Below are 13,700 nucleotides of genomic sequence, written 5' to 3' on the forward strand. Positions count from 1 at the left end.
GACCCCATTGGGCTCTAAGACTCTTAGGAGTCGAACATCTTCAGTGACCTGTGAAGCACCTGTCACTCCGACTCTGACTTGCTCTGTCTCCCATTCACCTTGGATCCGAATCGACCAACATTCAGATCCGAAGGACCAAGAAGAAATGTCAGAACAGACCACTTCCAGTGTTGACCCTAAGAAAGGGAAGAAATGCCGCATGTCTAAGAAAGACAAGGCTACTGCAGAAACTACCTCCCTTCCCCATCCAACACGTGAGCCGACCCAACCAGTCGGAACCGAACCCTCGAGTAAGAAACGGAGGGAACCGAGTCACTGCTCCTTGGAACAGAGCGCATCTGTATCCTCAAGAGGCTGGATAGAGGAGGTTGTGGTTATTTTGGACCGACCTCCTACATCAGCAGGTCGTTCTAGGTCGCCTTCCACTAGGTCCTGGGAGACACATTCATCAGAAGAGGAAGGTGAAATCCCTAGCAGGAGAGTGGAGCGTTACAGCTCTGGCCAACACAGGGGATCTTACTCTAGGGATCGAGATTCCCAACGTCAAGGGGCTTCCTCAACTTACCATGTAGATACTGGAAAGTCATTCTACACAGATGTTTTTCCCAGGGATCACTCCATGTCACCTGTTGAGAGAAGACATTAATGTACAGGTTAAATAGTAGAGGGGCCAGCACACAACCCTGTTTCACGCCTCTACTAATAGGGATTCTGTTAGTTAACGATCCAGAGGTTCCCACCCTATTTTGAGCAAAGGTATCTTTGTGCAGCTCATGGAGCAGAAACAGCAGTCACTTATCGATGTTATGTTTGGCGAGCTTGGACCATAAGCGGGACCTATTGATTGGATCGAATGCGGCAGCCAAGTCAACAAATGCTACATAAAGTGCCTTTGTTGGCCCATTTATTCCAGAGTAAGTCAGTTGGTATAGCGTTTGACAGTGGCCTATAGTTCCAAGACCTTTCCGAAATCCCACTTGTGTGGAATGAATTATTTTTTCGGTGGTCACCCAATCTTCCAATTTTGCCAGCAGATATTTGCTATACAGTTTTGCTGCTGTGTCAAGTAGACATATTGGTCTATATTTTTGCGGGTCAGATTTATCCCCTTTTTTGTGTATAGGTACCACTATGCTCAGCTTCCATCCAGAGGGGATTAGGCCTGAACCATTAATTTGAGTAAACACCCTAGCCAGTACTGGGGCCTTCCAGTCTGGAAAGGCTTTATACAGTTCAGGCGGTAACATATCCTCACCTGGAGATTTACCAATGGGTAATGAGGCAATTAGTCCTCTAATTTCAGCTTCGGAGACTGGTGCCCATTCTGGCAGGTCCAGAGAATCCTGATGTACAACCTGTTGGCAAGTCCAAGTTCCCTCTGGTTGGGGATATTGAGGCCTGAAGACTTTATTAAAGTAGGAAGACCAGACGTGGCCTGCAATAAATGAATCAATATGGCAGTAGAGGGAGCTTCTTTTGAATGCAACCAAGTCACAAAATCATGAGTCATTTCTTTCAGACACTGCGCGATCTAACTCATTCCAGAGAAATTTATCATGTTCTAATTTCTTCTGTTTAATTAGAGCTTTATACTGGGACCTAAGCATTGTTAGACTGCTGATCCGAGCCCTATCCCTATTATGTCTGGCCTGTCTCATAGTGTAAAGGAGTTCTTTTTTAAGCGCTCTGCATTCGTGGTCGAACCAACCACTTTGAGCATGAAATATCGACTTCATAGGCCTGTTATTTGTTAAAACAGGTTTAAGCTGGAAACTAATTTCATCAAAGATTTTAATCACATCTGTGGTGTTTTGTAAAAGAGATTATCTCAGTCTACTCACTTACAAGGATGACAGGGTATTGGATATAGTGCAATGTAGTTTCCCGGACCATTTGAGCCTCCTAAGATTGGGATTCATGCTCTCAGCAAGGTCTGGTCCTGGTTTCGCTAGGACATTAACGTTGGCAGTAAGAGACAGTCTCAAGGGACTGTGATCACTTAATGTTACATCTAAAACCTCGAAGTTAAAAACACGGTTAAATAGATCAGGGGATATGGCTATGTAGTCAACAGTGCTGGTACCAGATGCTGCCACGTATGTAAAGGACCCCCCTGTGGAATCAAAAGAGGTGCCATGCAAGATTCGGTTTCGTTTTCTCAGCCATGCCGGACGCTCCTCTCGGCTGGTCCGGGAGGAAACGACCGGGCACCCTGACCGGGCGGCTGACCCGCAAGGATTAGCCCCCAGGACTCCCAGGGAGGGAGCCAGGGTCCGGGACGCGGCGGGAAGAACTCCCCGAAATCAATGCGGGGGGGGAATTGCCCGTTTGTCCCTATGGAGGCCGGCAGATGTGCGCGGCGCCTCGAGTGCCGCCGGGCAACGAGAAACGGCAAGTAAAAGAAACAGGCGGAAGCCTGTAAACAAGCGAATCCCTTCTGTTCTACAAGCGTTTGTGAAGGAGAGGTTGATCTGAAGAAGACTCGCTCTTCCCCTTCGTTGAGTTCCAGAATTTTGTTGGCGCCCCCCCCCCCAAAATGGCAGCAAGGAAGCAAAGTCCCGCTCTCGGTAAGTCAATCTCGGCTACCTTGCAGAAGGGGGAGTCGCTCGAAGAGTTGGTACGCAGGGCGGTGGTGGAAGCTATAAAACCCTTTGTTGACAAGCTGAACGAAACTGATCAAAGGGTGGGCTCAATTGAAAGCGAGGTGAAAACCATTAAGGCAGCAGCGGGGGGGGGCAGAAAAGTCTGCTCTGGAAAGTGCGTCACTTGTGAAGGCTACAAAAAAGGAGCTGAAGTTGGTGGAGAACCAGCTGATCGGGCTACAGGTGGAACGAACGCAGACAATTTTGCGTCTCCAAAACATGAAAGAGGAGGAAAATGAGGATCTGTGGGATTTGGTCTCGGAACTACTGGCGACACCCGCGAGGACGACTAAAGAAGAGGTCAAAAGCGCCATTTTGGAGGTCCGTCGGGCTTCTTCAAAATATGCAACAAAGCGACAGTTGCCTCGTGAGATCATTATTGACTTTTCATCTAAAAAGATCCGGGACACCATCCTATATAACTCATACAATGCGGATTTGGACTTTATGGGTTTGAAAGTCAAGATTTTGAAGGACGTTCCATTTCTAGTCCGGAAACGGCGTTTTAAATATAAAAAGTTTGCAACACTTCTGAGGGACCATGGAATAAAGTACAAATGGTTATTCCCGGAAGGAATATGGTTCAGATATAAAGATCAGGCCTATAAGATATTATCAGAAGATCAACTAAAGGATTTTGAGAATAAAAACCCAGAACTCTGCTGCACCAAGAACGAAGAAAAGGAGGAGCCGGAGGGGGGGGAGGAGGAGAGCATCGCAACAGCAGTTGCACAGAGAGAATTGCGTCCGGGACCTAGAAGGGGGAGGAAAGTTTAATCAGAATTTGAAATGTTTATTCTCTGTATGATTAACCACTCCATCATTATTTTATGGAGCTATTTTTGTATTATGACAGTATGAAGGGAAACATTGAAGTGTAGTGTTTAGTGTTTGTAGTTCATTCCCCCCCTTTTCTTTTTCCACCCCCCCTTTGTCCCTTCCCTCTCCCCTTTCCTTGTGATAGTTTTGTGTAGTGTTTTGTAGCTATGAAAAATAAAAAATTTATTAAAAAAAAAAAAAAGAGGTGCCATGCAAAATGTGCAGGTTGGACAGAGAAAGTAGTTTAAGGCCAAACTTATTTACTACTGAATCCTTTGCTGAGCTCTCTAAGACATGGGCGTTTGTAGAAATCTGTGCGCTCACACTCTCTTGCCTCAAACGTGCCCGCCCCAATTCTCGCGTTAAAGTCTCCGCATAGAATAACGTGTGCATTTGGGTATCGAGAGGTTAGCCTATCCATCATATCAGATAGAAAATCCCAGATACACTCACCTTTCTGGGGTGATAAGCCCCTAGGGGGGATATATATACGTTAACACAGTGTAGACTTCTAAAATGATCACCTTTGAGAAGTAGGACCTGAAAATTATTAGGGCAGTTATTCTGTAGCACTTGTATATCTATGTTTAGGTCCACAGAGATCAAAATAGCCAAACCCCCACTTCCCCGTCCCTGGCACAGAATAGACCCTGTACCCCTGCACAATGGGGAGATCAGAGTTCTGGATCCAGGTTTCCTGCAAACAAAGAATGTCATGATAATGTAAAAAAGTTTTAAAAATCTGGGTCGTATAACTTATTGCACCAGCCCCCCAAGTTCCAAGATAGGAGCTGTAATTGTCAGTCAGCAGCTGTGATCTTGTTTAGCTCCCCAGCAGTGTTCAAAAGAACACAGTTATTGTTACATGATGGAAATTTCTCCCGAGCAGACTGCTCCCCCACATTAGAATTCTTGTGGACACAGGATTTCCTTGTCGAGAAATTGTAGAGAAGCTGTCTGGATTCCGTAGATCCACCACTATTGGCATGAGGTTGAGCCGGGAGAGTTGCCATCTCTAAGCAGTTCTCAAGCACATTGGGTTCATTGGATGCTGGAGAGGGCATTGGCTCCTGCTGTATTGGTTCGTCTTTGGTTCTCAGAAGCTTGTCTCTTAACACTCCTAATCTGGTGGTAATCGCCGGTTGTTCAGAAGGCGGAAGGGCCAAGAACAAATTGAGTAATTCTTCTTCAATTGAATTCTCAAGAGAGGAATGAGCTGGGGCCATTCTCAGATGTGAGGAAGAGTCACTCTGCACAACGTCTGACACAGGATCTGGAGTAGAGCTCTCAGCCTCCATCTGGGAATGATCTTTTTGTCAGCATGGTAGCAGAGAGTTTATGATCAAGTTATTGAAAACCCTAGCAGGGAAAATCCATTTAGTGTGCAAAAATTCCTTCCTGCGAAGCAGTAGGCTTGGAATTCTGGGGCTGCCAAATGTGAGAAGAATTCTTTGAGTCTGGTATGGATTGTTAAGTGGCTTAACTGATATTAAGTCTATTGCTAGTTGACTCTTATGTAAAAGAGCTCTTAAATGAAAACTGGCCTGTCTTATTGAATACCAAGATAATGTCTGGCCTTTGTAATTGCAAACAGGCAGACTTTACAGGGCTGCAGCTTTAACTGAAATGGAGCCTTCTCAATTTGAGAATGCTGAGGCTTTTTGCATTTTAAGGGACTCCCTTTTGTGTGGGGAGGAGGCAGTTCTCCAGTAATGGCCCCGGCCAGATCTGTATTAGCTTTGATGAACGGCAGTAGCTTCTGAGTATGTTGTGTAAGTTGCCAAAAGCCAAGAGTGGGGAACGGTCACAAACGAAATTAACTGCCGCAGAAGCCAATAAAGGACCGTTGCAGAACAACCAATTTTTATTTCCGATGTCGTTTTACTGATTAGGCAATACCATAAACACCCAAGTTGGTGATGACCGTACAGAGAGCGAACCCCCGCTGGGGGAGGAGGAGGGGGTTCCTCCCGACGGGAGAATGGCAACGGGTATGCCCGGCTGAATATCCCGTTTCGCTACAAACACGCCTCTTCAAAAGCCTCCATACAATTGCCAATAAATTCATTAATTGCACAGCAGGAGTCGTCTACCATTGAATTTCCCTTGTTCAATCTCGGGCTAAAAGCCTCTGTCTTCTCTCGATCTCCTCTAAGACCTTACTTGGGTGTTTATGGTATTGCCTAATCAGTAAAACGACATCGGAAATAAAAATTGGTTGTTCTGCAACGGTCCTTTATTGGCTGTTGTGTAAGTTGATCAATTTTATCTTCCAATAGTAGTAATATTTCAAAAACAGATTCCACAGTTTTTACTGTTAGTTGCATGGTGTCAAGCAGCGTGATATTGGGGCTTCTGTTGTTAGCAAGAACAGATTCTTCAGCTGTTGTTTGCTGCTAATCTCCCCTCTCAACCACACAATTAATATCCTCTTCAAGATTTATGAGGAGAGAGAAGTGGTTAGAGGTTGGGAAAACAGAGGTCAGTGGGGCTGAACTCGGCATGAAGAAATCATCCATTTTAGTCTGTTTACATGCAGGAGAGGAAGCTAAATCATTTACATCACGGCCTCTTTTAAATGCTCCCATTATTGGAAAGCACAAACTCCTACTAGCTCCAAATGCAAAGAGACAGAGGAAGCCTCAAATTGCCAGATTGGGCTTAAAGTGAAAACTCCTGTTCATCAGTTAAAAACCAGTCAGCATCGTCCTGATTTATTCGGCAGTGCCACCTGACTCTCCAGCCATGGGCTCTTGGCACTACTGCCAGGGGGAAGTGAAGACAGCCCAAGGGAGATAAGAAATGCACTAAAGTTCCTTGGGAAAATGTCCATGAAGGTGCAAAATCCAAACAAACTGCAACTTTATCAAAATACAAAGTTTAGCACAGACACTTACCTTAAAGCCGGATAAAAGCAGGAGCGACGCACTGGTGTGTCTACTCAGGACGCCATCTTGCCTCATCCCCCCTCAAAAAGTTTACAATAAATCAAGTTCTACCCGAGGGGTTGCTCTCAGCGTTTCCATCCTTACGCTAGGTATGCGTACCAGTCCCCTAGGTTGGGGGGTGCATTGTGAGGGCTCCTTTGCACATGGGTTGTGGGATTCTGAGGAACGTTTCTCGCATATTCGTTTGCTGGAACTAAAAGTGGTTGTATATGTGTTAACTTCGTTTGCAGATACAGTGCAAAGCAAGACTGTCCTGGTACTTACCAACAACACAACTGCCATGTTCTATCTAAACAAACAAAGGGGCACAGCTTCAAACACTCTGTGCAAGGAGGCTATGAGGATTTGGACTTGGGCCACAGAACACTCAATGTGGCTACAGGCAGTTTATATCCCAGGTGTAAACAACTCCCTAGCAGACCATCTAAGCAGACTAGTGGGGGACAACCACAAGTGGGCCTTAAAGGACTCATACTTAGATCTCATCATTGTAAAATGGGGCCTTCCCAAAATCGATTTGTTTGTGTCAGAAGAAAATCAAAAGATTCCTCCTTTCTGCTCCAGAGGGGGTGTAGGCCGTGGGTTATTAGGAGACGCGTTTCAGTTCCGATGGTCCAATCACTTCTACTAAATCTTCCCACCCATTCTGCTACTGGCTAGGGTGGTCAGCAAACTTCAGGCAGACAAGACCTCGGCAATTGTGGTAGCCCCCTTCTGGCCAAGGCAACCTTGGTTCCACGGACTGATGAGGTTACAGACTCAAGTCTGCCACCTTGCAAGGAATCTAGACCTGTTGTCATGGAAGGGAGTTCTTCACCACAGTGTAGACAAACTCCGGTTGACAGCCTGGCTGATGCTCCAGGACTCTCTTTCTTCAAAGGGGTCACCCACGTCTTGCTGGGTGCCAAGTGCTTATCTACGCGCCAATCGTATACTATGAAACGGGACAAATTTAGCTCCTGGGCTCAGGAGAAAGGACTAGACCCACTGGGTTGTTCGCTCCCTGATATATTAGAATATCTACCGTACCTTAAATAGAGGAGTTTGTCTAATTCCTCTGTGAAGGTTTACTTAGTGTCGATATCTGCCTTTCATCCCCCCATAGATAGGAAGACAGTTTTTTCCCATCATGCATCTAAATCATTCCTCAAGGGGTTGAATAACCTTTATCCACCAACTACCACCAACTATCAATGGTCCTTACTGTTAGATGGTTGTTGTGGGTTTTCTGTCTGTCCTCTGTCTTTTGGTGCTACACCTCTGAAGATGCCAGCCACAGCTGCTGGCGAAACGTTAGGAACTACAGTGCCAAGACCACAGCAATACAGCCCGGAAAACCCACAACAACCATCGTTCTCCGGCCGTGAAAGCCTTTGACAATACATCGTCCTTACTGTTAGTTCTGGCCAAACTCATGTCAAAGCCGTTTGAACCTTTGGCTATCTGAGACTACTGTCTCTGAAGGTTGCTTTGCTGGTGGTGGTCACTTCAGCTTGGAGAATCGGTGAATTGGCTGTGTTGTGTTGTGAACCCCCTTACCTAAAGGTTCACCTGGATAAAGTTGTTCTTAGACCTAAGATTAATTTACTCTCTAAAGTAGTTTCTAAATTCCATTTGTCCCAGGAATTGGTCTTACGTATTTTTTTCTGCAGTCACTCTACATAGGTGGAAAGGGCTTTACGTACTTTGGATATAAGAAGAGCTCTTCTGTTTTACCTAGATCACACTAAGCCCTTCAGGGTTGATTCTCAACTTTTCGTTTTCTTCTCGGACCCCAAGAAAGGGAAAAAAGTGAGCCCTCAAACGTTGGCCTCTTGAGGTTCATGCCCATTCCACCAGGTCCCCGGCATCCTCTGCAACATTGATGAGAGGTGTTCCAGTCCAAGTCATCTGCAAGGCTGCTACATGGGGATTGGCTGACACTTTCGTCAAACGTTACACGCCCGATATCCTGGACAGGGAGACAATAGTGGGCACGGCAGTCCTGCAGTCGATCTTCCTGTAATAAGACATCATTGTCCACCACCCAGGTAATTAAGCTTGTTAATCTCCCATGTGGGACTGCACAGGAAGACCAGTGATGAAAAAGTGTTACTTACCTGTGACTGTTGTTTATTGAGGTCTTCTGTGCAGGCACACATGCCCTCCCTCCTTCCCTGCTATGCTCTTTTTACTTACCTGAGAGTACGGCGGCAAAAGAGGACTGAAAGTAGCTGGGGGCGCCCTGCCTCCTTAGATGCTGTTTCAGTGGGAAAACGGCTGCATATGAACACTGGGAGGCGTAGGGTGCCCCCTAGTGGTTTTAAGCTAGAAAATCTCCAGTATTGGCAGGCCTGCGCACGCGCAGTCCCATGTATGCCTGCACGGAAGACCTCGATGAACTACAGTTAACAAGTAAGTGCAACACTGTTTTTCTCAATTACCTAATTAGTATAAGTGTCAGCAGTTTCTCAATCCATGTGTATAAATTACACAGAAACACCTCTGAGGTGAGCTGGCTTCCACCTTCTATATTATGGCCCAAGCCCATTTCATCCATAAATCTCCATCTAAAAATGACCCAAGACTAATTTGATCCTTCAACTATGTTCTTTAGTGTCCAGTACTAGCTGACCAAATGTTGTTAATAGTTGGGTTCAACAACGCAGTAGGTGGGAAATCAGTAAATGAGATGCAGCCCTTGCTTTCCCTTATAGCAGTTGAGTAGTGGAATAGCAATCAGAAGGGAGAAAAAGTAGAACAGTTATTTTTAAAAAGTCCAACATTCTCACATTTTCATTTGCTACTTTTTCCTTTAAGGATATGGCTTTGATATTTACCTTTATGAATAATGCCATACCAAAAAAATACAACAAGAGTATGCAACTGGACGCTGCTTTGCAAACTACTTTTTCTGACTCAAAGGTGAACCTCTGTAACAGAATAAGTATATGTTGTGGAATGGTAAGCCACAGGAGTGATGATTTCACTATACATACATGGAGCCCAATTGGTGCGTTTAGCTATTTGGTGGTGTCCAAGGACAAACACCCTGAGCACCCCAACTTGCCACAGATCCCCTGCCTAAGGACCGACAGCACCCCGGCTGCAGGCTCAGAGAGCCCAGGGGAGACAACTCAGACCCAGACAGCAGGGAGTGAAGGGGAAACGGAACCAGCCTGGGTGGCTGGCCAGGCACACACTGCCAAACCAAGCCCCAAAGGGCAAGAAGTGCACGTGCACACCTGGGACGCCAATACCCAGCCAGACAGGCTAGAAGCCACTGCACCCACCCCATGTGGGGCCAGCAGGCCTGACGTCCACCCCCAGGGGACTGGCCAGAACTCAGGAGGCAAGTCTGGCGCCTTGCAAACGGAGGTGGAGGCGGCCAAGCTGCGTCACCTGGAAAGGCCCCGCTAGCCCCATCCTGCAAGAAATATAGTCTCTCTTAATGTGTTCCAGACTGTGCCGGGCAATATCATTTGTTCCCACATGTATCAGGAAGAACGGGTAATAATCTGTGGGTTTGATAAGTCTTACTACCCTTTCTGTCACATCCTAGATGCATGCACCTGTTAGACAGCATACCTCTCGAGACGACAAGTCTGGTCGGCACACTTTACCCTCTACCCCTCTCAGTAGGGAGTCCCCAATTAACAGCACATGCCTTCTCCTATATTGAGAAATGGAAGCTCGAGTCCTCTCATCCACAGGAGCCTGAAAAATTTCTTTCAAGATTTGAGGAGTCTGAGGGAGTAGCTCTTGATCCAGTGGTCCAGAATCAATATCTATGGAACCGATTGCTTAGCATAAGAGGTTCAGAATGTCTCCTGATTATCCTGCTCCTGTGGGTTGCTTTCTTCCATGTGCCCGCCTCTTGAATTAGTGCTCCTCCAAATCCTGAGATACCTTTCCCTCCTCCTCATGTTGCTCTCTGAAAAGTGCTTCATCATCATCGTTGTTGTTATTATTGTTATTGTTATTTACATTTCTAACCCGCTGTTCCCACAAGCGGGCTCAGGGTGAGGCACAGCCATTATAAAATATAATATAAAACAACAATTCACATCAAAATCAGTACTTAAATAACATCTAACTGTCCCAAGACAGGGCCAGCTCTAATTTCCTGCCCATCCACATACAAATACAAAGGGAGGGAGGCGGATGGATGGATTACTGCAACCCATACGTGGATTAGTTAACAAGTGGGCACTGCATAGCCCCATGCTGTGTGGGAGGCTTGGTAAGGATCTAATACTTGCCTCGCCCATACGCTTGGTGGAACATCTCCATCTTACAGACCCGTCGAAATGATACAAGATCCTGACAGGCCCGGGTTTCCTCAGACAGAGAGTTCCACCAGGTTGGAGCCAGGACTGAAAAGGCCCTGGCTCTGGTCGAGGCCAACTGAGCCTCGCTGGGACCAGGGACCACCAGCAGATGTTTTCCAGCTGATCTAAGTGTTCTCTGGGGTACATATAGGGAGAGGCGGTCCCTCAGGTATGCTGGTTCCAGTTGGTTTAGGGCTTTATAGGTCAAAAACAGCACCTTGAACCGGACCCAGAATTCCACGAGAAGCCAGGATTGGTGTAATATGTGTTCTGTAAGGAACACCCATCAGAACACATGCAGCAGCATTCTGAACCCACCGTAGTCTCTGGATCATGCTCAAGGGCGGCCCTGTGTAGAGCGAGGTACAGTAATCCAACCTGGAGGTGACTGTAGCATGGATCACTGTTGTGAGGTCCTGGGTCAAGAGATAAGAGGCTAGCTGCCTGGCCTGCCAAAGATGGAAAAAAGCAGCCCGGGCAACCACTGCTTTCTGGGCCTCCATAGATAGGGAGGAATCCAAGATCATGCCCAGACTCCTGACTGATGGTATGGGCACAAGCAGTGCCCCCCCAAAGGCCAGGAGATAGATCCCCACCTCCAGCAGCCCATGGCCCAAGTAAAGGACCTCCATCTTCATGGGATTCAACTTCAGCATGCTTTGTACCACCCATCCAGACACGGCCTCCAAGGTTCTCAATAGGGTGTATGGAGCAGTGTCAGGTCGGCCGCCCATCAACAGATACAACTGGGTGTCATCTGCATATTGATGGCAACCCAGTCCAAATCTCATCACCAACTGGGTGAGGGGGCGCATATAAAGATTAAGCAACAAGGGAGAGAGTATCGACAACTTCTCCCCCAGCGCCACCCTCTGTCCCTATCCATGGAGAAAAGAGACAAATCACTGCAAAGCCATCCCTCGAATCCCCATGTCAGCGAGGCAGTGGGCCAACATCTCATGGTCGACCGTGTCGAACGCCGCTGACAGATTTAACAAGATCAGCAGCGCCAACCCACCTTGGTCCAGGTGCCTAGGGAGTTCATCCGTGAGGGTGACCAGCACTGTCTCCATCCCATGGCCCAGATGGAAACCAGACTGGAATGGGTCCAGGACCGAGGTCTTTTCCAGGAAAATGGAAAATGCATTCTGTCCATGTACTCTTCACCTTCCCTCAAGTCCCTGTGTCTTTTCCTCCGGTAGAGCTACCAACTTACACTTGCTGCAAGTGTAGTTCCTGTTACCCTCAGATAAGAATACAAACATGCCACAGACTGTACATGTTACTGCCTCAGCTCTCCCACCAGCCATGCTGCTGCAATCCATTTCAGAGATAGTTCAGGTTTTATGGTACTTCCCTGATAATTACCCCGCCAAACTGCCTCAGAAGGCAACTTATGAAAGGTTGGCAGAAGGGGGCCCCCTCACACCTATACTATAGGTCCTATAGGATGTAAGAGATACTCAGCTTCTAACAGGGCCCACAGGCCAGACCCACAGGTGAAGAGCCCCAGGACACGATTAAATTGATTCTTTAGCCTCAATTGATTTCAACTCCCCCTCTCCTTTTTTTCTGTCTTCTAGGAGCTGTGATTGGAGATGGACAGTCTGCTGTGGCCAGCAATATTGCCAATACCACCTACAGGCTTCAGTGGTGGGATTTCACCAAATTTGACTTACCCGAAATAAGCAATGGTAAGCTAGAAAGGGAACTAGTACCTCCCACAAATTTCATATGCAACTTGTTATGCATGAGGACAGAAGTTGGGGAGATTGCTGTGCATGCAGATGTACCATTTGGATCATAATTTTCAAGCTTCCATAATGGTTATGCTCTCAGATTTTGAGGTTAAAAGGTGATACCCCACCAAGTCCATCCTTTTACTTTAGCTTTTGTTTTTCAGTTTTTGATGTTGTTTTGGTGTCTTTGGAGGAGCTAGGGCACCAGTTTTTCTTTTTTCCTAGAGATTGACATATTAGGGACAAAATAGGGAATGAGAGGGCATCATAGTGCCAAATAGCCAGTCAGATTCACCTCGATAATATCACTTAAAGCTAGTGTTTTGCTCTCAGTTTAAATTACTCGTAGCATAGGGAGATGAGGGAAGGGAACAGCTCTGTCTGTGCACTTTGTCAACAATGGGAATGCTCCTGGGTTTACCCAGTGATGGTTTCATTGCAGCACATTATGGCAAGCTGGACATTGTCCCAGATGCACATCCAGATGTTGACTGTATGCATTATATTAGCTTAAATGGGATCTGCGTTGAGATGCACTGTCTGCCCATGTTAATGCAACTAGTTGTGCTACCCAAGACTAGAGTTCAGTGCATCAGTCTAATTGCTTTGGTCCCAGGAATGCATTCTTCTCCCAGTAAGCTTTTAAAATTCTCAGTGAGATTTGGGTGTTTTTGAGGATGTGTAAATGTTTGCAGAACTCAGCCCCTACCACCTTTTGGTTCAGCTTTTGTCTTCAGGTGATATCTGTACTGTTCTATAGAGACACATTATTCTGTAGAATATATTGTTTACCTTTGTGTTGGCTTTATTACATTTGTGGTGGTGAGCAAGAATAAATACTCAGGATCTCGTAACAAGAGATTAGTTATAACTTAGATATCAAAAGATTCTAGGTGTGTGCCCTATACATTAAAAAACTCACCAGTAGTCCCATGAGGACTCTAATACAAAAAAAAGTGGATCTTGTAAAAAGTTAGCCCTCCTTTAATTTCAAGGGTAGACAACTCTTAATAAATATATTAACTTGCAACTTCTCAAGAGAGGTTTTCCTTAACACTTTATGGCAGTTAACACTTCAGTATTTTTCTATGCTTCCTTTCACACCTGAATTACTGTATACGAGGACTTTCATTTCTAGATTAAGACTAAAATACAGTTGTCAGTACTCTTGGTGAGAAAAGAAGTTTACAGTCATTATACATTATAACACATGCATACCCAGCTTAGGGACAGCAGGAAAAT

At 46.1% G+C, this 13,700-nt stretch overlaps 1 protein-coding gene across 1 annotated transcript in view; it reads left to right on the plus strand.

The window, feature by feature from the left end:
- AMBRA1 (autophagy and beclin 1 regulator 1) overlaps nt 1–13,700 on the plus strand; it is a 405,622-nt gene that overhangs the window by 236,160 nt on the left and 155,762 nt on the right. Inside the window, exon 13 of the mRNA XM_054971604.1 lies at nt 12,303–12,413. Within this exon, the coding sequence (XP_054827579.1) occupies nt 12,303–12,413 (111 nt within the window). The remainder of the gene's footprint in view (nt 1–12,302; nt 12,414–13,700) is intronic.

Source organism: Eublepharis macularius, chromosome 2, assembly GCF_028583425.1.
Source record: "Eublepharis macularius isolate TG4126 chromosome 2, MPM_Emac_v1.0, whole genome shotgun sequence".
Taxonomy (NCBI): Eukaryota; Metazoa; Chordata; class Lepidosauria; order Squamata; family Eublepharidae; genus Eublepharis; species Eublepharis macularius.